Genomic DNA, 25,292 nt, shown 5'->3' with positions numbered 1-25,292 from the left:
GGGCTGTGTATGTGAGTTAAAAGAAAGACGGTTGACAGGCGCCATCGTGCCTCTCCCTACGACTCAGGAGATTTAGGCAGGAGGATCGCAAATTCGAGGTCAATATCAGCAATTTAGCGAGGTCTTCAGCAAATGAGTGAGACCCTGTCTCATAATAAAAACTTTAAAAAAGGGCTGGGGATGTAGTTCAGTGATGGAGCGCCCTGGATTCAATCCCCGGTACAAAAAAAAAAAAATGTAGATTGACTGAACAAAGCATATGTAATTCGTGGTTGGATCCTACAATCGGGTGGGAATGAGGCTGAAGAGACCTCGTATCCAATTCTATGCTACATATGATTTTGCACTTTGTTCTCCAAGAAATATCATTGTTTGAACAATTCTGTTCAAAGACGGGCCACTAAAAAAATCCCGGTTCGCTACAGGGGTTAGAAGACACTTGCAGGCGCAACTCAATGGACTTTGCATTTTTCTACTCTTGTAGAATCTAGCCACCACCTAAACAGGTTAGGCTTGGAAACGATGGATGCCTGCTAACAAGCGGTCTCACTCACTTCCGGCATCCTCCGTTGCTAAGGTAGCCGGAAGTGAGGTATATCGCTCCGCCCACCAAACCATAGAGAGCCGGAAAAAGCCTGAGCAGAAGGGTCAGAAAGGAAAGAAGAGGGTTGCGTAGGTGTGGTTAGTGCTAAAATGACGACTTTAGTGTTGGATAATGGAGCCTACAATGCCAAAATCGGTTACAGCCATGAAAATGTCTCGTAAGTATTGGCTTTCTCCGGGGGACAAGACTATGCTCAGTAGTTTCGCATGCTAAGCTTCAATGCCTAACGTCAGTGAAACGCCCTCGCGCGGCTCTAACCTGAGACTGGGGATGCGCAGGTTGGAGCTGGGTTGGAGGTTGTCATGCTTTGAACTGGAATTGATTTTGGTTTTAGTTTTGGGATGCGCAGCTCCGGAAGTGGGATGTATGTTTCGTTTCCTAACAGGCTTCAAGACATGAGTTACTGACTGAGGGGTAGGTCTACAAAATTCAGGAACCTTCAAAAATTGTGGGCAACATTTTTGGTATAGCTGCATTTTCTGAAAACGTGATTATAGGTTTCATCAGATCCCCAAAGGGTTCTATGACCCCCCAAAAGTTAAAAAATCACCGTCTAGGATCTAGAGACATTGAAGACTTTGAAGTCCACTGGCTAACCTGGTCGGTCACTTATACGGTAATACTACAATGACATTCAGAAGACGTGTATTCATAAAATGTGTTTGTGTTGAAGCCGACATGTAAAGACCTGATCAAATTCACGAAGGATTCTTTTTCTTATCATTTTTCCCTCTCTTTTTGTACTGGTGCTGGGGATTGAATCTATTGAATCTGCTGATTTGCTGTTCTTGATTTTTTTTTTTTTTTTTTTTTTGGTACCAGGGATGGAACCCAGGGGTGCTTAACCGCTGAGCCATATTTTTATTTTTTTCTTTTGAGACAGGGTCATACTAAGTCCCTTAGGGCCTTGCTAAGTTGTAGTGGAACCCCCTCCTCCACAAAAAAAAATCTTAACTAGGCTTCTCCAGAAATCCAGAAATCAGCAAATGCACCTTTGAGGCAAGCGCTCTACCACTGAATTCTATCCCCAGTGTTGTACTTAACTTTTATGTGTGTGTGGCGGGAGAGAAAGAAGGTACTGGGGATTGAACTTAGGGGTACTCAACCACTGAGCCACGTCCTCAGTCCTATTTTGTATTTTATTTAGAGACAAGGTCTGAGTTGCTTAGCACCTTGCTTTTGCTGAGGCTGGGTTTGAAATCATGATCCTCCTGCCTCAGCCTCCAGAGCCGCTAGGATTGCAGGTGTGCCCTGTGCCTGGCACTTTAACTTCTTTTAATTGTCTTTTTTCCCCTGCCTTTTTGTTATGTTTTTGTTTTTGTAGAGAGAATTGAACCCAGGGGCACTTTGTTACCGAGCTGCCTTTTTATTTTTAAAAAGTTTTTCCCCAGCCCCTTTTATTTATTTTTTATTTTGAGGCAGGCCTTGCTAATTTGCTGAGGCTGTCCTCAAACTTGCAATCCTCCTTTCTCAGCCTCCTAGTTTGCTGAGATCACAGGTGTGCACAGCCATGTCTGGCTTGTTTTTCTTTTGAGACAGGTTCTCACTTTGTTCCTCAGCCTGGCCTGAAGCTCTTGTACTTGAGTGATCCTCCTGCATTAGCCTCTCAAGTAGCTGGGACTACAGATGCCTGCCACCATGCCTGACTTATTTCTTTATGAAGAGGGAAATCAGACTGAGTAGAAATGTACATTACATTCTTTCTGGAAAATATTTTGGCAGTGTGCTTACTGTTCATATCCTTGATCTCAATTCTGTTATCACTTAGAGAATTAACTAGAGGTTCTCCATAATTACAGAAAAATTTTAAAGTTATTTATAGACACTATGCACAGTTAGAAAACTAAAGAAAAAAGCAAAGCATGCTAAATAATCAAGAACAGTCCTTGCACAGTGGTGCATGCCTGTAATCCTGAAAGGCTGAGGCAGCAGGATCCTAAAGTTCAAAGTCAGCCTCAGTGACTTAGTGACTTTGTTGTAGGGACAGACGGGACAAGGCACCGAAGATAGAGGGAAACAGTTTTATTTGGTTGCAGCCAGGTTCAGAGGGCACAGCTTTTGCTGTAAACAATTAATCCCCTGAACCCCGAGTTCAGGTAGTTTCAGAATTTTATACCCAGCGTGTAAGGGGAGGGGCTCAGAAGTTCAGTCTGCAGGAGTTTACAGAAAAGCAGCTTTTTCTTTCGCTGTTGTGGACAAGTTAACCCTTCAAGGACAACACCTGAAAAGGGGAGAGCTGCTTCTCCCCTTTCTTCCTCCCCCTGCCAGCTGTTACCATGGAGCCGAATTAGTAACTTATCTTAAAAATGTAGACATCTCTGTGAAGCCCAGCTCAAGGCCAGTGGCCTTGTTTACATGTCTACAAACTACTATACTGGATAAGTGTGTGTGAAAAACTAGTAAGGGGGTGTCCAGCAGCTGGAATTCCGATTTCTTCCAGGCTAGTGGCCAAGAAAATAAGGAAGCATGAAAATAGGTAGTTTATCTACATTGAACTCTTTTGCAGAGACTCTTTTGCTGATATTCCTAAAATCAGCCATGGTGAAGATTTCTGGAGAAGCCCAGTTAAGACTTTTTTGTGGAGGAGGGGGTGCCACTACAACTTAGCAAGGCCCTAAGGGACTTAATATCTTAATATGACCCTGTCTCAAAAGAAAAAAAATTAAAATGTGGCTCAGTGGTTAAGCACCCTGGGTTCCATCCCTGGTACAAAAAAAAAAAAAAAATCAAGAACAGCAAATCTGCTAAAATTATGTCCTCCAAGCATATTTAAACATGTAGAGAAAGTGCTAACAGTACAGAAATTGAAATAAGCTGGTACTGCAGCATTATCCTAACATCATTGTGCCTGTGGTGTATGCATACAAATGTGTTTGACAATGGCTCTTGTTTGCTTTCCTACCCACATTGTAAACTTATGGTGAGCAGCAACCAATTTAAATGTAGTTCCTACTTATACCCTATAGCATCTTATTGATTAAAATTAGGATCTTTGGTTTCGTTGACTGCACTTACAGTGTGATGCTACATCCTGTACAACCAGAGAAACGAAAAGTTGTGCTGCAGTTGGGTACAATGAATCAAATTGTTGTCATATATACCTAATTAAAATAAATAAATAAATTTTAAAAAATCTTTGGTTTCAGGAAAACACAATTTTATGGCCAGAATTTTGAACTTCTGTATCTTTTACCAGAATTGTATTAAAGAGTTTCCACATTAAAGACAGAAAGACTAGGACCTTTACTAAAGCCCTGATTGTTATCGTGCAGTGGCAGAACTAATATCCACCCATAATGGTTTCTAGAAGATAATTTGAGAAAGATAAAGGGTCCAGTATAGAATGTGGTACATACTACAATCATTTTTTAAAAAGCATTTTCAAATTATTTAAAGACAGAATGAATAATACTTGCTTTGGGTATTTTGACCTTCAGGATGATGGTTAAATAAAGGCATTTTAAAAATTACATATGTAGGAATAAGAACTAAATATTTAGGGGATAATTATATCATTTGTTTCTTTGTTTCTAGGGTTATTCCTAATTGTCAATTCAGGTCAAAAACAGCACGCCTTAAAACTTTTACTGCTAACCAGATAGATGAAATAAAAGACCCTTCTGGACTCTTCTATATCCTTCCTTTTCAAAAGGTAATCCAGGGCTGGGGTTGTGGCTTATTGGTAGAGCACTCACCTAGCTTGTGCCAGGCCCTGGGTTCAATCCTCAGCACACATAAAAATAAATAAATAAAATAAAGGTATTGTGTTCAACTACTACTAAAAAATAAATATTAAAAAAAAAGTAATCTAGGGGCTGGGGTTGTGGCTCAGAGGTAGAGCGCTACCATGTGTGAGGTACCAGGTTCGATCCTCAGCACCACATAAAAATAAAATGAAAAGTATTATGTCCACCTATAACTAGAAAATAAAATATTTTTTAAAAGTAGTCTAATTATTGTTTCTAGTGTTATTGACACAAGGTGTATATATTATGTTGTGCATATGTATAAAAAATTTTGTTGTTTTACTTTATTTTTTGTGGTGCTATGCTAGGGACAAAATTAAAAATATTTTTACATCTCTGAGAAAAGTTAACCTAAATTTTAACTGATATTTAATTAAAACCCAAAATTGAAATTGTCTTAGTTAAAATAAGTGACCATGATTTAGTTATTGGTTGTGAATACTGAATTTTACTTAAATCTCAATTCATGTGCACACATGAATTTAAGAAAAAAGTATAGAAAAGCATCCTATATATTGGTGTGTCCTCTGAACCCTTGACATTATGGTTTCATTAATTTACAAATTTTTAAACTTTGCGTGTGTGTACGTGGTACTGGGGATTGAACCTAAGACCAATCTACCACTGAGTGACATCCCCAACCCTTTGTTTTAATATTTTATTTCAAGTTGGAGTCTCATTAAATTTCCAAGGCTGGCCTCAAACTGGCAATCCTTCTGCCTCAGCTTTTTAAGTTGGTGAGATTACAAGCATGTGCCACCATGCCTGCAGTTGTTTTGTTTTGTTTTAAAAAAAGAGAAAAACGGGCTGGGATAATTGTGGCTCAGTGGCAGAGCACTTGCCTCGCACATGTAAGGCACTGGGTTTGATCCTCAGCACCACATAAAAATAAATAAAGATATTTTTAAAAAATTAAAAAAAACACAACATATCAATATAATTGGTTTGATACTCATACAGCATTAGACTGAAAAGGTAACCATAAAGAGATAGAACTCAATGATTTAGAATATATTAATCTGATTTTTAAAAATTGCTCAAATATTTTTGCTAATTAAATTTATTAAAAATTTTTTAGGGCTACTTGGTGAATTGGGATGTTCAAAGACAAGTTTGGGATTACCTTTTTGGAAAAGAAATGTATCAGGTAACAAATTAAGAGTATGTATTCAAATTCTATTTCCATGTCTTATTCTAATGAAAAATTCAATCTTACACTTTAAGATTTACAGATTTATGAATGTTTCGGTTACATATTTCAATCTTTTAAAGATAGCTTTGTCTAGCTTTGATTTTCTAAGTATTTAATAAATGCAAATAAGTAGAATGTAGTCTGAGTAGAGATATATTGAAACAATGTATAAAATGTTATTACTTCTGAAGAATGGGTGGGAGAGCACTTTCCTTCAGCCACCCAAGATGCCAAAGGAAAGAAGACCAAGGGGAAAGCAAGTGGCCCTGGCCCTGCTGTCAAGAAGAAGCAAGAGATCAAGATGGTAGATCCCCTGTATGAGAAAGGGCCTAATAATTTTGGTATTGGATAAAACATACTGCCTTTCTTCCACTTGTTAAATGGCCCCACTATATCTGTCTACAGCTGCAAAGGGCCTTCCAGCTATAGATGGCTGAAAGTGCATCCTGTGATTGACCAATTTATACAGGCTGTGGACTGCCACACACATATTAGACTGTTTAAGCTGATGCACAAATGCACACGAGAAGCAAAGCAAGAGACAAAAGGACTACTGGCCTGAGCTGAGAAGAAAGCTGTCAGCATAGGGGATGTTCCCACTAAGAGAATACCTATCTTTTGAGCAGAGGTTAATATTGTTACCACCTTGGTAGAAAACAAGAATGCTCAGCTGGTGGTGATTGCACAAGATATGATCAAGCTGAATGTCTTCCTGCCCATCTGTGTCTTTAGATGGGGATTCCCTGTTGCATTACATTAGAAAGGGGAAGGGAGATCAGACTAGGACATCTTGCTCACAGGAAGACCTGCACCATCCTCACCTTCACACAGGTTAACTCAGAAGACAAAGGGGGTCTAGATAAGCTAGTTGAAGCTGTCAAGACCAGTCAAAGACAGATATAATGAGATCCACCATCACTGGAGAGGCAGTGTTCTGGGTCCAAAATCTGTGGCTTGAATTGTCCAGTTGGAAAAGAAAAAAGTTAAAGAAATGGCCACTATAAATTGGGTTAAACATACACTGCGTTTTTAGATGGGGATTCCCTGATTTTTCTGTACATAAAAATTCTGCAAAAAACAACAACAACAAACTTGTAGGGAGATTTATGTAATCTTTAAATTCATACCTTGAAACTTCTAATTTTTTTTAGTTGTAGGTCAACACAGTACCTTTATTTTTATGTAGTACTGAGGATGGAACTCAGTGCCTCACACATCCTAGGCAAGCATCCTACCACCAAGCCACAACCCCTGCCCCATCTTGAAGCTTCTTGCTTTTTTCCTTTTAAAAACAACATAGCAGTGGCCCTGCTACTTGTAGTTTTATCATTCATTGTTATTTCATAATTATTTTTAACAGTTTGATAACATTTTATTAATGCTACCATTAAGAAAAGTAGGATTGTACAATAGTTAAGTGCATAGATTCTCTAATCAGACTCCCTGAGGTTAAATCCTAGCTTTGTCTCTAAGTAGCTATATGAAGCTTGGTAACTTATTCAACTTTACTGTTTCAATTTTCTCATCTATTAAGTGGGAAAAATAATGAGTTGGGTTTATTGTGGTGATTAAATCATTTTGTTTTCATATTTAAAACAAATGTTGATGATAGTCACTACAAATTATAAAACTTTTGGGGATTTTTTTTTCCTCCCATAGGTTGATTTTTTAGATACTAATATTATTATCACAGAACCATATTTTAACTTCACTTCAATTCAAGAATCAATGAATGAAATTCTATTTGAAGAATATCAGTTCCAAGCAGTATTAAGAGTAAATGGTAAGTTAAAAAGAGTTTTCATTAAAATTGAACTACGTGAGTCTGGTGCAATAGTGCACACCTGTAACCCTACTTACTCTGGAGGGTGAGGCAGGAGGATCACAAGTTTGAAGCTAGCCTTGGCAATTTAGCAAGACCCTGTCTCAAAACAAAAATTAAAAAAGGGACTGTACATGTGGCTCCATGGGAGAGCTCCTCTGAGTTCAATCCCCTATGCCACCAAAAAAAAAAAAAAAAATAGGGTAAAGAAACTCTAAAAATACTGGGTGGCATTCTTTAGGACCTTTAGTTTATATAATTGCACCTCTCAGTACATTTGTGCTAATATGATATTTCTCCAATGAAATTATTAGTCACATAGTCTAGTCTCCAAAAGATTATTGGGTTCATTTTCTGTCATTGCTATTTGCTATTTATATTATTGAAATTATATAGCTTACACTGTTACTTAATATGAAGAAAAATGACCTAAAAGCAAGTTTATTAAAGGATATGGTAATATCATCTAATTGTATACATGAAAGCATTTAAACTTTTAAGTCTGTGTAAGCAACAGTATGCTCTAATGGTTAAGAGCATAATCTCTAGAAATAGTCTCAACTAATGGGTTTTTTGTCTCCCAGGGAATATTTGGCAGTATTCAGAGACACTTTTAGTTGTTGCAACTAGGAGGATGCTCATGGCATCTAGTGGGTATATGTCACAAATGCTGCTGTGCATCCTGTGATGCACAAGAAAGTCCCCAATGAAGGACTTATCTGACTCAGAATGTCAGTGGTTCTGAGGTTGAGAGATCCTGCTCTAAAGCACATTACCTAGGTTTGAGTGCTGGTTCTGCTACTTTCTAATTGTATACCCTAGGAAAAATTATTTAAATCCCTGTATTTCAGGTTCCTCATCTGTAAGTTGGGATTCTTCTGTATATTAAAACCCACACTCATTATATAGAGTTTAGAATAAAGTCTGGCATATAAATCCTCAGTAAAAATTAGCTGCTGCACTAATTTTTATAAACTGTGAACTTTACTTTTGAAAACTGATCACAAATTTCTTTTTATATTTACCTTGTATGATTTTTTAAAAAATTAAACATTACAAACGTCTTGTGAAAGTTTTGAATATTATTATAAATTAACATTTTTCTTATAGTTAAAGGGAAATTTTCATCTTTGTGCTTGCTTTAGTCTGCTATCTTTCTTTATTGCTTTAAACTAATGGTATACTTTTATTTAACACATTCATTTTTTCTTATAGCTGGGGCTCTCAGTGCACATAGGTATTTCCGAGATAATCCTTCTGAATTATGCTGTATCATTGTTGATAGTGGATATTCCTTTACACATATAGTTCCTTATTGTAGAAGTAAAAAGAAAAAAGAAGCAATTATTCGGTGAGTTGCATTTAGTTTTCATGTTATTTCATCTTATTTGCATATTATTTCTTAGGATGGAATATGTGATAACTGAACCAAAGTTGAATTCTTCTCTTTTAGGATAAATGTGGGAGGAAAACTTTTAACCAACCATCTAAAGGAAATCATATCTTACAGGTAATACTTAGATTTGATTCTTTCAGAGGATATGAGGTACTGGGAATGAACTTTCTAGAATAATTTAAAATTATTTCTTTCTTTTAGTTGTAGTTTCAGGCAGCAATTCAAATCATGCTTAAAAATATATACTAATGATGTTTGAATTGGAAAGCTTTTGAGAATATATAATGATAGTGCCTACCAAAAATACATTTCTGAATTCTAGGGAATTTAACATATTGATTATGTATTAAAAATTATAATGTATTTGAACATGGTAAAACAAATTTCAAATGCATACAAAGGAAAGGGAACTAAAAAGGAAACCAGATCTCCCCTCTTTGCCTCTCAGGTCAGACCCACTTTCACACAAAAGTATAACATTTGAATTGTGTCTTTATGTTTTTAATCTCTGTAGGCATTACTATTGATATTTCTGTTTCTTTCTTTCTTTCTTTTTTTTAACTTTTAATTTTGAGACAGAGTCTCGCTAAATTGCTGAGGCTGGCCTTGAACTAGTGACCCTCCTGCCTTATGCCTCCTGAGTCAGTAGAATTATAGGAATGTATCACTGCACCCACCTAACCTTAGTCCATTAAAACTTTTTCCTTTTTATTTTGAAATAATCACAGACTTGGAAAGTTGTAAAAATGATAGACTGGTGTTACTTTAATAAACTATAATACAGTATCAACCCAATGAAATCGACATTGATACAATGTTATTAACTAGACCACAGACCATATTCAGGTTTTACCAGTTTTTACATGCATTAATTTGTATAAATGCATGCATAGTTATTCCATGTGTAAAGCTATATAATCACCACAAAGGAACTTTTTGTATTGCCTCCTTTTTTAAAAAAATATTTGTTTGGTTGCAGTCAAACACAATACCTTTATTTTATTTATTTATTTTCATGCGATGCTGAGCATCAAACCTGGTGCCTCACACATGCTAGGCCAGCAGTCTGTCATTGAGCCACAACCCCAGCCCCTGTATTACCGCTTTATATTTTTTCCACTAGTGTTTTAGTTAACTTTTGCATTGCTGGGACCAAAAGATCTAACAAGAACAACATAGAGCAGGGAAAGTTTAGTTGGGGCTTATAGTTTCCATGATCTCATTCCATAGACACCAACTCCATATCTCTGGGCCTAAGGTGAGGCAGAACATCATGGTAGAAAGATATGGAAAAGGAAAACAGCTCCACTCGCCAGGGACAAAATATAAACCCCAAAGACATGCCCTCAGTGACCTACCTCCTCTAGCCATACCCTACCTATTAGCAGTCACTACTCAGTTTCCATTCAAGTGGATCAATGTACTGATTAGGTTAAGCCCCTCAAACCAGTTATTTCACCTTGAAACTTTACTGTATTGTCTCACACATGAGCTTTGGCGGGAGAGGGGCGTGTCACCTCATATAAAAACCATAACACTCATTCTATTCCTATCTCTTTTCCATCTCTATGTTTTTATTATTTTAAGAATGTTACAGAATCATATAATAACCTTTAGAGATTGATTCTTTTCATTAAGCATAATGCTATACCATTTCCTGTTCTCCCCACCTCCATACTGGGGATAGAACTCAGTGCCTCACATGCTCTAACACTGAGCTATATTCCCAGCCCTTTATATTTTATTTTGAAATGGAGTCTCACAAAGTTGCCCAGGCTGGCCTCAAAGTTCTTATTCTGCCTCAGTCTACTGAGTTCTGGGCCTTCTTAATTATTGAGTTTATAACAGTTATATGCTACTTTAAAAAAAATATTTGTTTATTTTAGTTGGACACAATATCTTTATTTTATTTATTTATTTTTATGTGGTGCTGAGGATCCAACCCAGGGCCTCACACATGCTAGATGAGCACTCTGCCTCTGAGCCACAACGCCAGCCCTTATATGCTACTTTTTATAGTTCATTCTGTCTTGCCTTATTTAAATATTCTAAAAAATAGAAAACTCATGAATAACATTTACATTTTGTTTATGTCAGTGTTATTCAGTATGAAACCAAAAAATAATTGGGCTCAGTTTCAGTAAGTTTGGATATTTAATTCCCCACCCCAGTCACATTAGAGGCAACAAGCTGGAAAGGGAGACAATGTTGAGGCAGATCAGGATTTTTAGACATATACAAACACACACACACACAAAGAGGGCAGGAGAAGTAGCTCAGTGGTGGAGTTCTTGCCTAATATGTGCAAAGTTCTGAGTTCAATCCCTAGCACTGCAAAGATAAACAAAAAGCACAGCAAGAAAATGTTAACTGAGTGGTAAGCATAAAAACAGTGGAAGAAATAGTACCTGATATATTTTCTTCCATGCAACTTTATTGAAAATTTATTGAAATAAGTCATGTGTACAGAAGAGGATGCACACCATGAGTCTACAACTGAATTTTCAAAAAGTGAACATACTGGAGCTGGGGATGTGGCTCAAGCGGTAGCGCGCTCGCTTGGCATGCCTGCGGCCCGGGTTCGACCCTCAGCACCAAGTACAAACAAAGATGTTGTGTCCGCCGAGAACTAAGAAAAAATAAAAATAAATAAGTATTAAAAAAAAAAAAAAAAAGTGAACATACCCATAAAACCACAGCACAATTCAAGCAGAAGATGACTGCATCCAAACTCCCCTGTGTCCTCCTCAGGTCTGGAAAACCACCAGCTCCTAACAGGATAAGATTTATGTGTGTACAAATGTACATACATACTCACACACAAACACACACATATTTATATTAGTTTTAATTCACACATAGTACTTGTACATACTTATAGTTTATATGGTGTGATTTCAGTACTCATATATACCAGTGTGTAATATCAGATCAGTATAGTAGGCATACGTATCACTTCAGACATTTATTATTTGTTTATATTGGGAATGTTCAAAATCCCCTCTGCTAGCTATTTTGAAATATTTAAATAGCTGTTGTCAACCATCACTGTCTTACTTTACTATAGAACATAGAAATTTTCCTCCTTTTCAGCTGTACCCCTGTACCTGTGAACCATTCTATCTTCTCCTCTACCTCTCACTTATCCTTCCCAGGCTCTGGGAACCATACTATCAGGATAGGTTTTGACAGCTTTTGTGTTTTAACTTATATCACAATTTTAAACCTTATAAATGGTCAAAAAGCCTTTGTAATCAAAACTAAGGTAAACATAAGTCTAAGAAGTAAATTGACATGAATCAATCTCCAGTACCATTTTAAAAAAAAAAGTTACATTTCCTATAATAATATCACAGATGCAATTCAGCAAATATTATTACTTAGGATCTTGGGATACTTAGATAAAACAAATAATAGAATTCCTCTTCTCTTGGTATTTACTTCTCAGTAGAGAAAAATAACAAAATGCTGTTTTTACAACATAATTTTTTTTCAAATGATGTTGCAGACTTTTTATATGGACATTTATTGATTACTGATAAGAATACAACTTGAAATAACCTTTCTGGTAAACAATTTTGAAATATGCTAAGAGACTAAAATTATTTGATATTCTGTGTCCTAGTATATGACTAAGTAATGAGGTAATTAGATATATAGATAAAAATGCCTATATTTCATGGATTCTGAGTTGTGTTTTCCCCCCACATTTTAATCTTCAAAATGTTGAATTTTCCAATAGTCGATACCTCAGAATTGACACAGTTCAATTGGCAGTTTTTCTTCTCATTGGTACATGAGAGAAGGTGAAATGTGGAATAGAAAGATGTTTAATATACAAAATCAAAAAGAAAATTTTTTATTAAGTACACAGACTATGTTAAACACTTCATATGTATTATCATAATCATTTACTTCTTATAATTCTGTTTAGTAGTTGTTAGCATTTATGGGATTTAGTCCCAAAAAAGTAAAGTAACTTGGCTGCTACAGCTGTATTTCAAACCTAGGTCTCCAAAATCCATGTTAATGAACATAAATATCTTCTTCTCTGATCTAAACTTCCAACATTAGGGATAAGTACATATTACAGATTCATCTGATTTTGATAACAAAATAAACTATATAATAAAATCTGTGTGCACAGAAAAATATTCAAAGGTTATCATACCACTTTTTATTATTTTTTATTTACTACACTAAATTTATATCTCCTTAGGTTCACATATCAAATATTAAGCATCTTTTATATGCTAGATTCTGTGTGCTAGTGGGTAAAACTTCTACAATTAGAAAAAAAAGCAAAATGTTAAGGCATAATGGCAATATTGTATTCAGAATTGTTGGGAGAAAAGTTTAGTTGCTCTTTAGTTGGGAAGTCCTTAATACTAAACACCGCTGTTTGTCTACAAACTGGATTAAAACCTGTCCATAGAGGAATAATATAGAGATTAAATAGGATATGGAAATGAGAGTATTCCATAAAATTTAAAATATTTTACACATTAAAGAGTTTAATATTTTAAAAAATCGGTGATCCCAAATTTAATTTCAGGAAAAAGTTTTAAATGATAATTGTAAGTTATATTCAAATTTTCTCCATTTCAAATTTTACAATATATTTCTGTTAGGCAGCTACACGTTATGGATGAAACACACGTGATTAATCAAGTGAAAGAAGATGTATGCTATGTGTCTCAGGACTTTTACAGAGACATGGATATTGCAAAGTATGTATACATCCAAAGTATGTATACTAGTAATCTAAGAATTGAAAAATTGGTTTTTGGATGTTGTTACATATAATTAAAATATTTCACAAATTGTTTCTTTTTACAGGTTGAAAGGAGAAGAAAATACAGTAATGATAGACTATGTTTTGCCTGACTTCAGTACAATTAAGAAGGGCTTTTGTAAGGTAATTTAAAAAATTGTGCCAGGCATGTGGCACACACGTGTAAACTCAGCAACTCATGAAGCTGAGGCAGGAGGATTGCAAGTTCTAGGCTAGCCTCAGCAACTTAGCGAGGCCCTGTCTTAAAAAGGGTTGGGGATGTAGCTCAGTGGTAAAGCACCCTGAGTTCAATCCCCAGAAACTGCCCCCCACCCCCAAAAAATTATCAGTGTTGTTTCTTCAAGTGACCCACTTCAGTCAGGTTTGAAGAGCCTTTCACATCTAGCTGGGATTGACAGAGCTTAACACAGTTGTTGATGACAGCTTTTCTGGTTGCCATTTCTCCAGGCATGAGTATAAAGATTGGATTAGTAAATTTCTCACTAAATAAGAAAAAGAATTGGGGTTGGGGTTGTGGCTTAGCGGTAGCATGCTCGCCTAGCATGCGAGAGGCCCTGGGTTCAATCTTCAGCACCACATAAAAATAAATAAATAAAATAATGGTATTGTGTACAACTACAACTAAAATCTAAATATTAAAAAAAAGAAAAGAACTATCAGCCAAATGATAGCATATGGGACAAATCTGTAGATCATTATCTATATTATGGTTAATCTTTCTCTGTTTAAGAAGAGTTAATTTATGGTACATGCCTATATTCCCAGCTACTCAGGGACTGAAGAAGGATTCCAAGTTTCAGGCCAGCCTGGACAACTTAGCAAGACCCTATTTTGAAATAAAAACAATTTTTAAAAAGTGGGCTCTGGGAATATGTCTTAGTGGAGGAGTGCTTGCCTAGCATGTGTAAGGCCATAGGATTCAATCCCCAATAAAGACCAACACCCTCCAAAAATAATTAAATTACTTAGAAACTGGTAATTTTCATGTTGTGAAGTTAATTAATTAATTAATTAATTTGGTAATGCTGGGGATTGAATATTAGGCCTTGTGCATGCTAGACAAGCCCTCTACCACTGAGCCACATCTTCAACCCCATTGTAAAAATTATTGACAGTTTACCTAGTGCTGAATTTTATTAATGTTTATCCAATAGGATCAGATTGAAAAGGGCAAAATACAGTGCACTTTCAAAGTTTTGAGAAGCAGTTTGCCTTAGCTATTAAAATGAAGTAATTTTTCCTTACCTTTGATCAGCTTAGGTAATGTCAGATCTGTATTCAATTAAATGTGAAGTTTACCCTTCTAGTTGCTTGCTTGATAAGGACTGTTGGAAAGTTAAAAATCCTTAGGAAAGAAATGGGAACTGATAACAGCCAGTTATCTGAGTATTTTTTTAGCTTAGTGGTTGAGTGCTCACTTAGCATACATGAGACCCTGATTTTAATTCCCAGTACTGGGAAAAAAAAACGAAAGAAAGAAAAGGAGACATTTATAATGATATGCATGTAACATATTTTTGTGAAAAATTGGGATCAGCCTAAATATCTATTAACAGGAGAATAAATTTTTTATATATTTTATAAAATAATAAGCATTAGTGAAAATGAAGTAGAGCTACATGATCAGCATGGACAAATCTCAGAAACATGATGTTTAATAGAAAACAAGTTTTAGAAAGCAGTATGTACTTAGCCAATACAGAATAATAATTTATGTTGTTTAGGTACACATAAATAAGAAGTAAAAGATTATGTATGTGAAAGATAAAATTCAAAAAAGGAAAGTATTAACTTATTATCATTGGATTGGTTGATAGATACTTGAATTTTATGTAATTATTAGTACTTAGCATACCTGAAACTTTTGTGTATGTGTGTGTGTGTGTGTGTGTGTGTGTGTGTGTGTATTTTTTGGCCAGATTATTGAGGTGAAACACAAGTCAGAAATCAGCAAGGAAAACTGGCCTCATATAATGTTGGCATTATAATTTCAAGGATAAAAACCATGTATTTACTTAAATCAGTTGGAAACTGATTTTTTTAAAAAAAAATTATTTAGTTGTAGGTAGATACAATGCCTTTATTTTTATTTATTTATTTTTATGTGGTACTGAGGATCGAACCCAGTGCCTCACCTGCGCCAGGAAAGTACCCTACCACTGAGCCACAACCCCAGCCCTGGAAACTGATTTTTGATAGAGTGAATAAATAGTAAAAAAATGTAAAGATTTAGGGTGTTTTTTTTTTTTTGTGTGTGTGTGTGTGTAAGGAAAAGAAGAAATCCTAATAGAATGGAACTACATGTCTAATAAATGTCAAATCTAAAGTAGGGTAATGAAAGTAGATGGTGGGATGGGGTTGTGGCTCAGTGGTAGAATGCTTGCCTAGCATGCGTGAGGCACTGGGTTTGATCCCTGGCACCACACAAAAATAAACAAAAAATAAAGGCATTGTGTCCACCTACAACTAAAACAAAAATATATTAAAAAAAAAAAGTAGATGGTAATAGGAACACAAGACATAGTAAAGTCTTTATGTTCCTTCTCTAGAAATTTGGATCAGTGTAGGTAGATTATGAAGTTTCTTCTATGCTCTTCTTTCTTTTTTAGAATGTAGGGAATAAAACTGCTAGATTATCATTGGGGGAATAGGCATATTAGAGTCAGTAATGTTTTATTTATATAGTTTTGGCCATCTAAGGCTAGATTTTTATAGTTTTTGAGAATTCTGAAACTTCCAAGAACACAGTTAATATATTCATATACCTATTATTATTTTTAGTCATGTGAACTAGGTAATATAACTTAAACTTTTTATCTTACTTTTCTTTAAGCCAAGGGAAGAGATGGTGTTGAGTGGAAAATATAAATCTGGAGAACAAATTCTTCGTCTGGCCAATGAGAGATTTGCTGTTCCAGAAATACTCTTTAATCCTTCTGATATAGGCATCCAAGAAATGGGAATTCCAGAAGCTATTGTCTATTCAATTCAAAACTTACCTGAAGGTACATCGATAATTACAGTAAAATATTGAAGAATAATGATAGTTTTCAAAACAATAAGCTATATGATCACTGTTTTTTCTAAATAATTTTAAGTAAATGGCATCTGTTTTATTTATATAGACTTTCAGATCCCATAATGTGCTTAAATAATTCTTAACTGATTTGTTTTGGATTATAAATTTTTTTTTTTTTGTAAAGTCATGGTCTATTTAATTTAGCCCTAATTAACACAGAATAGAAATTTATATTTTCACAATTTAGTGGTTTTCAGCTATTGATGGAACTGACTTATTCTGTTATATTTGGACTAACATGTAAGATTAATTTTAATGAGATTGGATTATTGTACTTTGCTGTGATTTGTGGGTTCTCCTAAAGCATGATTTAAGTAAATAATATTCCAGAGTTTGAGTACTTTTCTATCTTATCTTTCTATTTCATAAGGAACCACCTAGGCATTAGAGAAAATTAGCACATGTAGTATGCTTTCATTGCATTAAAAAGAAAGAAAGGTCATAAAGCTATCACCTTTGCATTTATTTCATGTTTTTTTATTAATTTCACATTTTGTATAAAAATACTATCATGCCATATACAACATTTTGTTCTATACTGCTTTAATGTTATGTCATGAAATTCTGTTTGTTAATATAAGGAAACTCCTTTTTTTGGTGAATAGAAACATTGGATGAGATTTCTCAGTGATGCTTTTGTAGACTTTTAATACTGACTAACCTTATGGCCATTAATGTTTGCCATGGTACATCTAATGAGCACTCACACTTAGATCCTTTCTTTAAATGTTGTCATAGATTATGGGTTTTTTTTTTTTTTTCAAAAGTAAAGTGTTGAAGAATAAATATATCTTACTTTGGAAATTTGGGCTTCAAGTTTAAAATTTCATGAAAAGGGTTGGGGATGTGGCTCAGTGGTTGAGTGCCCCCGAATTCAATCCCTGGGATAAGCCCCCCCCAAAAAATAAATAAATAAAATTTCATGAAAGACCTTTTCATTCTACAGTAGAGGAAGGATTATAATTATCAAATGTCTGTGGTAGGATGATACTCATTTGTATAGCTTGCATGTGAATTAGTAGCCAGTAGTTACCCTCCTAACTTTAGCCTTTTCTTTTATAGATCTGAGTTTATACTGTTTGTATAAACTGAAAAATTGTATAGTTCTCAATTAATAACTCTAAACCTTAATCACATCTTACCTAAACCCTCATCCATGTCTTTCCAGAAAGTTAAGTGAACAGATTTTCTAATGCATTTTTTTCCTTCTTTCTTTTTTCCTTTAAAGAAATGCAACCACATTTTTTTAAGAACATTGTCTTGACAGGAGGAAATTCCCTCTTCCCAGGATTTAGGGATCGAGTTTATTCAGAAGTTCGATGTCTCACTCCCACAGATTATGATGTTTCTGTTGTGCTGCCTGAAAAGTAAGTGTTGGTTTATATAGAAATAAAGCATGGATGTCATCTGGTAGGTAAGGTGGTATATAGGAGACTTGAGTTTAAAATCTGGTTTTACCACCTTGGCATTTCACTTGTTGGATCTTCATTTTCTTATCTCAAAAATTAAAATGATAAACCATTTTAGTGAATTAAATGAAATGAAGGGCTGGGGTTGTGGCTCAGCAGTAAAGTGTTCGCCTCAGCACCACATATAAAATAAATAAATAAAAGTCATTGTGTCCGACTGCAACTAAAAAGTAAATATGAAAAAATGAAATGAAGTATAAAATATCAGCCATCATGTTTGTACATAACTAACATTAGACCAATTCATATGGTAAATCAGTCCTTATTCCTAAGAGATTTTTATAGGCAAAGAAATTGAATTATCATTTATTGGATTACCTGAGATGTCATTTCTTTTTTTAAAAAAATATTTATTTTTTAGTTGTAGTTGGATACAATATCATTAATCAATTAATTAATTAATTTAAAATTTATTTTTTAGTTGTAGTTATTTATTTTTATGTGGTGCTGAGGATTGAACCCAGGGCCTTGTCTGTGCCAGGTGAGCACTCTACCACTGAGCCACAACCCCAGCCCGAGATGTCATTTCTTGACAGTTTCTATCAAGAATAGAAATTGTCAGTGGCACTTGCCTGTAATCCCAGTGGCTCAGAAGGCTGAGGCAGGGGGATTATGGTTTCAAAGCCAACATCAGCAATGGCGAGGTGCTAAGCAACTCAGTGAGACTGTGTCTCTAAATAAAATACAAAAAAGGGCTGAGGATGTAGCTCAGTGGTTCAGTGCCCCTGAGTTCAATCTCCAGTATACTGCCCCCAAAAAAGAAATTATAAGAATTGAACCATTAAGTTATATGGAATTTTAAAAAATTTTAGAATTTTAAAAATTCTAAATGTTTTCAATGAACTTTTATATTTGAATTAGTCTTTTTTTAATTTAAAATTGTTTTATATTACCTCCTACTCTGTTTATGAGAAAGAGAGATACTGTCATTTCCACTTTAGCAATAAAAAAATTAAGGTAGAATTTTAGAGCCATAGCGTGGGTTTACAGGCTATCTTGTTCACTGTTCTTATATTATAAATAAACAAAGGCTTTTTATTCAACAATAGCAGTAACTAGGAGTTACTTACCAAAGGTATGTCTAAATAATCCACCGTTAGTGTTAGTAGCAGAGTTGCAAACAAAACCCCACATACCTAACTCTAGTTGATTTTAGAATTTTGTTTTAAATCTAAAGAAAAACTTTTCAAAGTTAATGGCAATTAACAGAAGACCGTCATTAGATCATTTTCTTTTATAGATAATAAATAAAGGAATAAAAAGTTGTTAAATACTGGAATGATTTTTTTCAATAATAATGTTTGTATACTCTTTAGAATGTGAACCATATTGCATTTGTGTGTGTGGGTGGGGGGTACTGGGGATTAAACCCAGGGGTACTTACCACTGAGCTACATCCCCAGTCATTTTTGTATTTTGAGACAGAGTCGTACTAAGTTACTAAGGTTGGTTCTGCTCAGCCTCCCAAATTGCTGATATTATAAGCATGTGCCACCATGCCCCATAGAATATTATTTTTTCATCCTACATAAACACATCACAGGCCAGGGGATCCACAGAAATAGCTTTTATTCTTTTTTTTAAATATTTTTTTAGTTGTATTTGGACACAATGCCTTTATTTTATTTATTTTTATGTTATGCTGAGGCTCGAACCTAGCGCCTCACACATACTAGGTGAGCGCTCTACCACAGAGCCACAACCCCAGCCCCAGTTTTTATTCTTTCATTCAATAAATCTTGATTGTGCATCTATTATATATGTATACACATATATATCTTTCATAAAAATATAAATAAAAGAGATATATGTAAATCTGTTTTTATAAAAGGTTAGGAAATACAGAGAATATTTTTTGCTTAGCTTTTTTCTTTACCATTTTCAGATTTGAAACTCCTTAAATTGGGAGAGAAGAAAAGTAGAAATAGTATTGAGTCATAACACAGAGTGTAACTTTTGTTGCAGATAGCAAAGTCAAACTTAAATATCTTATCTGCTCTAATTTTGACCTATTGTGTATGTCCTAGCATGTAATTGTTTATCAAGCAGTGTTTTAAAATGTGTTTATTATTGCTGCAATAAAATATGGCAGCAAAAGAACAGACTGAAAATTCTGAGTTAAATCCTAAATCCAGGCTAAATCCTAATTCCAGATTTAACCTTTCTAAATAAAGTGGAGTTATAATAGCTTTCATGAGTTGCTATGAGAATTAATTAGGTGACATATCTTTGTCACAAGCAGAACTTAGACTCAATTATGACATTATTTTTCCTTTTAGTTATCTTTTAGCTTATATTTTTATCAAAATAGAGAGTTGATAAATCAGGGGAATTGGAGAACTCCCCCTCCCATTTTTTTAGAAATATTTTTAAAATTGTCAGTGGAACTTTATTTTATTTATTAATTTATTCATATGCGGTGCTGAGAATCAAACCCAGTGCCTACACAGGCTAGGCAAGTGCTCTACCACTGACCCACAACCTCAGCCCATCTCCCCTGGGTGTGTGGTGTTACTGGGGATTGAACCATGGGGCGCTTTACTACTGAGCCACATTCCCAGCCCTTTTAAATTTTTATTTTATTTTTAGTTTTGTTTTTTGAACTTGAGATCTTCTTGCCTCTGCTGCCTGGGTTTCTGAGATTACAGGCATGTACCACAGCACTGAGGGGCAGAAACCTCACTATTTTACAGTGGTTTGTAACCAAGATTCCTTGCCTTTTGAATTAACTGATGTGAAACTTTTGCTTATTTCTACGCCTTGAGTGATTTTCCTTTTAAGTTCATTTGGCTAGAACTTGAAATATTTTAGTTGGTAATTAGTGTCTGAAGCTTTCAGTTGTTCATGTCCGTAAATCATCAGTTAATTTCTGTAAAATCATCTGGGTTCATTTTTTTTTAATCTTCATTTTCAGCCCTATTACTTATGCCTGGGAAGGTGGAAAACTGATATCAGAAAATGACGATTTTGAAGATATGGTGGTTACAAGAGAAGATTATGAAGAAAACGGACACAGTGTCTGTGAAGAGAAATTTGATATTTAAGAAACATTTCTGAATGAAAGCTTTGATTGGTTGAAACTGAAAAATTTGTTATTTTTAAAGGCGCTTAAGGACCTGTGTTAATGTTTCATTGTTGAACAAAGTCTTGAACTTATGTAAATATTTCAATCTGTGGCTAATTTTCAAAGAGTCTTAGGTGGGTCATTGTAGTAAGCTGTAACTCAGCCCAAGTTTTCACTTCGGAGCTGTTTATGCTGTTTCTGAAAATATCCTTAGAAGATGAAAGAGTGAATGCAGTTGAGTTCTTCATAGGTGAAAACACAGTCATAACTGTCTCCCCACTCGGTTTTCAATAGAAGGTAGTTTTGTGTGACTTTGACTTGGCATTAGCCAAAATGTTTACATATTTTAGTTCTCTATTTCTTAGAACTAAGCATTTTATTTAAAAGTTGTAATCTTATTTATACAGAATAAAGAGGACTAATATATGTATGTATAATCATTTTTTATTTAAAGTATGTTTGAAAAGTGGAGACTAAAGCCAGTTACTGAAGGTTTTTTGGTCACTATTATTCTGGAAGAAATGTGTTTTGTTTTAAAAATTTCTTTAGTATCATCCACAGTAAACATTAACATTAAACATAAACATTAGCTTTTCTAGGACTGGGAGTGTAGCTCAGTAGTAGACCACTTGCCCAGCCTAAGGCCCTGCATTTGAGCTCACCACCACCAGAGTAAAAGTACAGCTTTCCAGTTTAAGGAAACGGCTGACTCAGTAGTGAATGGATCACACAGGCTTTTTGGACTACAAGCAGAAGAAACTTCCTTGGGTTAACTTCAGCAAGACAAAAGTTATCAGGACAGAAGATAGTTTGTAAAATCTAAGCAAAAGCTGGGCCAACAGCCTTAGGAAGGATAAAAATAGGGTAACTTTAGGAATCTAGGTTATAGAAGCTGAGAGTCAGACCTTCTAGAGTCCTACCATCAAAATATCTCAGCTCTTTTATTTTTTTAATATTGTGCCATTGTGCTCATGAGTCAAATGCCTAGCAGTCTGTTTACCCTTACCTGGGATTATATGTCAGTCCTATGGTTTGAGGGGCTTTGATGGAGAGCCCTACTCAGATGTTTAAAAACAGTTCTTTCCCGAAATATCATTGAGGTGAAAACATGGATGTTGAGTAGGGTGAAAGAGCTGTCTACTCCAGTCATATTTTGGATTCTATTGGGTTAGGGTCTGGTCCCAGTAATTCCTAGACCGAGTCTGGTTATCATTACAGAGTTGCAAAGTGATTATGTTTGTGTGATGCTGGTTATTAGCATATAATTTATAGATAATGTAACAAGAAGATGCTGGCAGCATAATACTTTCTTCAACCAAATAATACAACTGCTAGAATTTCTAGGTGATATGATTGGAGATAAAAAAGGTAAGCCCCCATTGAAAGTAGTTCTCTTGATTTCCCACAATCTCATCCTGAACAGGCAGAAACTATCATTACCAATTTAGATGTTTTTCCTGTGAGGAACTGGGTTATTCTTCAAGTCACATTCTTCAAATATACCCCAGCCCAACATCTCCTGTTATACTCTGCTGAGAATATGGAATAACCTTATCAAAATAGCTTTTTTTAAAAAAAAGCAACAGGGATCAAATTCAGGACCTTGGACATGTTAGTCAAGTGCTGTACCACTGAGCTACACGTCAGCCCCCAAATACCTTTTAAAATTATCAATTCTAGGGCTGGGGATGTGGCTCAAGCGGTAGCGCGCTCACCTGGCATGCGTGTGGCCCTGGGTTCGATCCTCAGCACCACGTACAAATAAAGATGTTGTGTATGCCAAAAAAACTAACTAAATAAATAAATATTTTTTTAAAAAAATTATCAATTCTAGCCCAGTGACTTAGGAGGCTGAGACAGGATTGCAAGTTCAGAGCCAGCCTTAGAAACTTAGCAAAGCCCTCAGAAACTTAGTGAGACTGTCTCAAAATAAAAAGTAAAAAGGAATATAGTTCAGTGGTAAAGTGCCTCTGGTTCAATCACCAGTACTAAAAAAATTTAAAAATGGCATTTGCCCCTATATGCAGTTTTTCTTGCCCTTCTGCCTGCTGCCATTGGTTGATGCCACATGAAGGCCCTGACCATATTTGGGCCCCTCAACCTTGAATCTCTTAGCCTCCAGAACTCTTAATAAATAAATCTATTCTTTATAAATTACCCAGTCTCAGGCATTCTGTTATAGCAAAAAATAGACTAAGACAGGGTCAATGGATGGAAAGTTACTGTGAAGAAACTTCAGAAGTAAAAGAGTCTGCTAACAGACTAACAGGATTTTTGCTGAAGACAAGCCAGGGTGATGAGACATTACCGAGGGGGTGATGGAGGATGAGAAACCTGATCAAATACAGAGGGTGAGAAGTTTTCCTGTTAAACTGACTTAGCGTTCTTTGTTAAAACTATTTTACAAGAAAGTACATAGGTGAGCTGAAGAAGTTTAGGAGCCTGACTTAAGTTTGGTCAAGCAAAGAATCTGTCATACCTGAACTTTTAAAGCATCAAAGATGTTTAAGTCTCAAGCATTATGAATCAGACTTGTCATGGAAATGTACTGAATGTTCTATAAAAGGTAAACTGTTCAAGTAATTGGACTGGAAAGGGAATAAAAATGCTTTGTGTATAAGTTCCCCCCAAAATGTTTAACCTAAAATTGAATGGCCAGTATCCTTAGGAATTGAATTCTTTTTACATCTAATAACTGTAATTTATGGAGCTATCACTAGGTGGCAAGTAGTTGTTGGGTTAGGAATTTCTCCTTAGAAATTAATGCCTGAGAATCTTTAAAAACATTTAATAGAAGTTAATTATCCTTTCTATAGCGGAGTCATGTCAGCCAATGATGGCTGCGTGGGATGAGTGGAGTAAAGGTTGTACCTTAAGCCTTGGTGGGTTAGAGGAAGAACTAGAGAGGCACTGGCTGTTGGGAAGAGAGCAACAGGGTCAAGATGGAAAATCACAAACCGCCTTATACTATCAAGGAAAACTCAGGGTTTTTTTTATCATAGCCAGAAAAAATTGAACAACAACCAGAAGCAGAAAGGAATCTACTTGAACATGGATCCACACATTATTCTTTGTGGCCTAATACCAAAACAGTCTTTTGGGGCGTCTTGCATGTGACACAGGCCCAAATAGCTGTTGGCTTATCAATGGCAGTGTTCCCATTTTTGACAGTGAATGCATCTTCCAAAGATTTTTACCTTTGAGTACAGATGATTTGAATTGTGAAACCCATAGCATGACATGGAGTGGATTCCATTTTGTTTTAGAAGTCTGTACCCTGTTTTTATGGCTATGCCTATAAGTGGTGACCTAGCAGCCATGTATCAATCAGCCCAGCTACCACCGAAAGGAAAACACCTAAACTTACTGGATTAGAATTTCTAAGCCTTTCTTCAGAAAGATGTTGTTTCCCATTTCAGGCTATGTTTGCAACATACCTTGGATCTAGACAATATACTTCCTCTAGTTAACAGAACCTGGCCTAGAAATTCACTGATTTTAAGCAAATACGTAGTCAAAAATAAAAGACAATTATCCTTTGTAAACAAGTTTAATAGTATATTTTTATATGTATCTATAGATATAGACACATCTATTTCAAAATAAGCTCCATTAGAAAGTGTTGCAGGAATTGTCATTCAACTTAATAATAAAATATTTACACATGCTGAAAAACTTGTAGTAATTATACTGTTTTTAGATTTTATTTTACCATAATTTATAGCACTCACCTGATAATGATTTCCCTTTAAACCCAAATAATTAGTAGATCCAGGTCTATAACAGTTACTCTCATCACAACATCATATACTTTCCTCAGTTAGCCTACCATTCACAGATAGACTAATATGCAACAGGGTATTGGAAGACCTCTTTGATATTGTCTGGTCTAATCTTATAAATACAAATCTATGCATGTATATTTTTATTTTAGAAACTAAAAAAACAGACTCAAAGGATAGATATTTGCCTAAGATTTTAATCTTGAGCAGCAGATCCAAGGACATGTTAATATCCTTAAAGCTTTTGTCAATGTGGCCATTGTTCATAGTGATTCCCTAGCAATTCCCCATTTGATTCATGCTGCACATTAAGATGATGGCAACTATCCTAATAAGGAGACTT

At 35.2% G+C, this 25,292-nt stretch overlaps 1 protein-coding gene and 1 pseudogene across 4 annotated transcripts; both read left to right on the top strand.

Annotated features, from left to right (window-relative positions):
* Positions 1–604: 604 nt before the first annotated feature.
* On the top strand, positions 605–24,674 carry Actr6 (actin related protein 6). Of its 4 annotated transcripts, XM_005322379.5 has the most exons (11): positions 605–761; positions 4,139–4,256; positions 5,429–5,497; positions 7,202–7,325; positions 8,580–8,715; positions 8,818–8,874; positions 13,392–13,490; positions 13,600–13,678; positions 16,389–16,560; positions 17,863–18,001; positions 21,018–24,674. In XM_005322379.5, exons 1-11 carry the CDS (start codon positions 694–696, stop codon positions 21,145–21,147), a joined length of 1,191 nt encoding a protein of 396 aa, XP_005322436.1. In that variant the 5' UTR covers positions 605–693; the 3' UTR covers positions 21,148–24,674. The 4 variants fall into 4 exon arrangements, with proteins under 4 accessions (XP_005322436.1, XP_040135447.1, XP_040135453.1 ...); XM_040279513.2 differs by lacking the exon at positions 4,139–4,256 and having other exon boundaries at positions 617–761; positions 5,429–5,511; XM_040279519.2 differs by lacking the exon at positions 4,139–4,256 and having other exon boundaries at positions 724–761.
* LOC120888542 (large ribosomal subunit protein eL8 pseudogene) lies at positions 5,715–7,188 on the top strand (annotated as a pseudogene).
* Positions 24,675–25,292: the final 618 nt, after the last annotated feature.

Source organism: Ictidomys tridecemlineatus, chromosome 6 (genome assembly GCF_052094955.1).
Source record: "Ictidomys tridecemlineatus isolate mIctTri1 chromosome 6, mIctTri1.hap1, whole genome shotgun sequence".
NCBI lineage: Eukaryota > Metazoa > Chordata > Mammalia > Rodentia > Sciuridae > Ictidomys > Ictidomys tridecemlineatus.
Note: the sequence above shows the minus strand (reverse complement) of the source record. Positions and strands in the feature narration are given on the sequence as shown.

Coding starts and splice junctions, on each gene's coding strand:
- Actr6 (XM_005322379.5), top strand. CDS start 694: ATGACGACTTTAGTGTTGGATAATGGAGCCTACAATGCCAAAATCGGT. Junction 5,498..7,201: donor TTGGAAAAGAAATGTATCAG/GTAACAAATTAA, acceptor TTCCTCCCATAG/GTTGATTTTTTAGATACTAA. Junction 13,491..13,599: donor AGAGACATGGATATTGCAAA/GTATGTATACAT, acceptor TTCTTTTTACAG/GTTGAAAGGAGAAGAAAATA.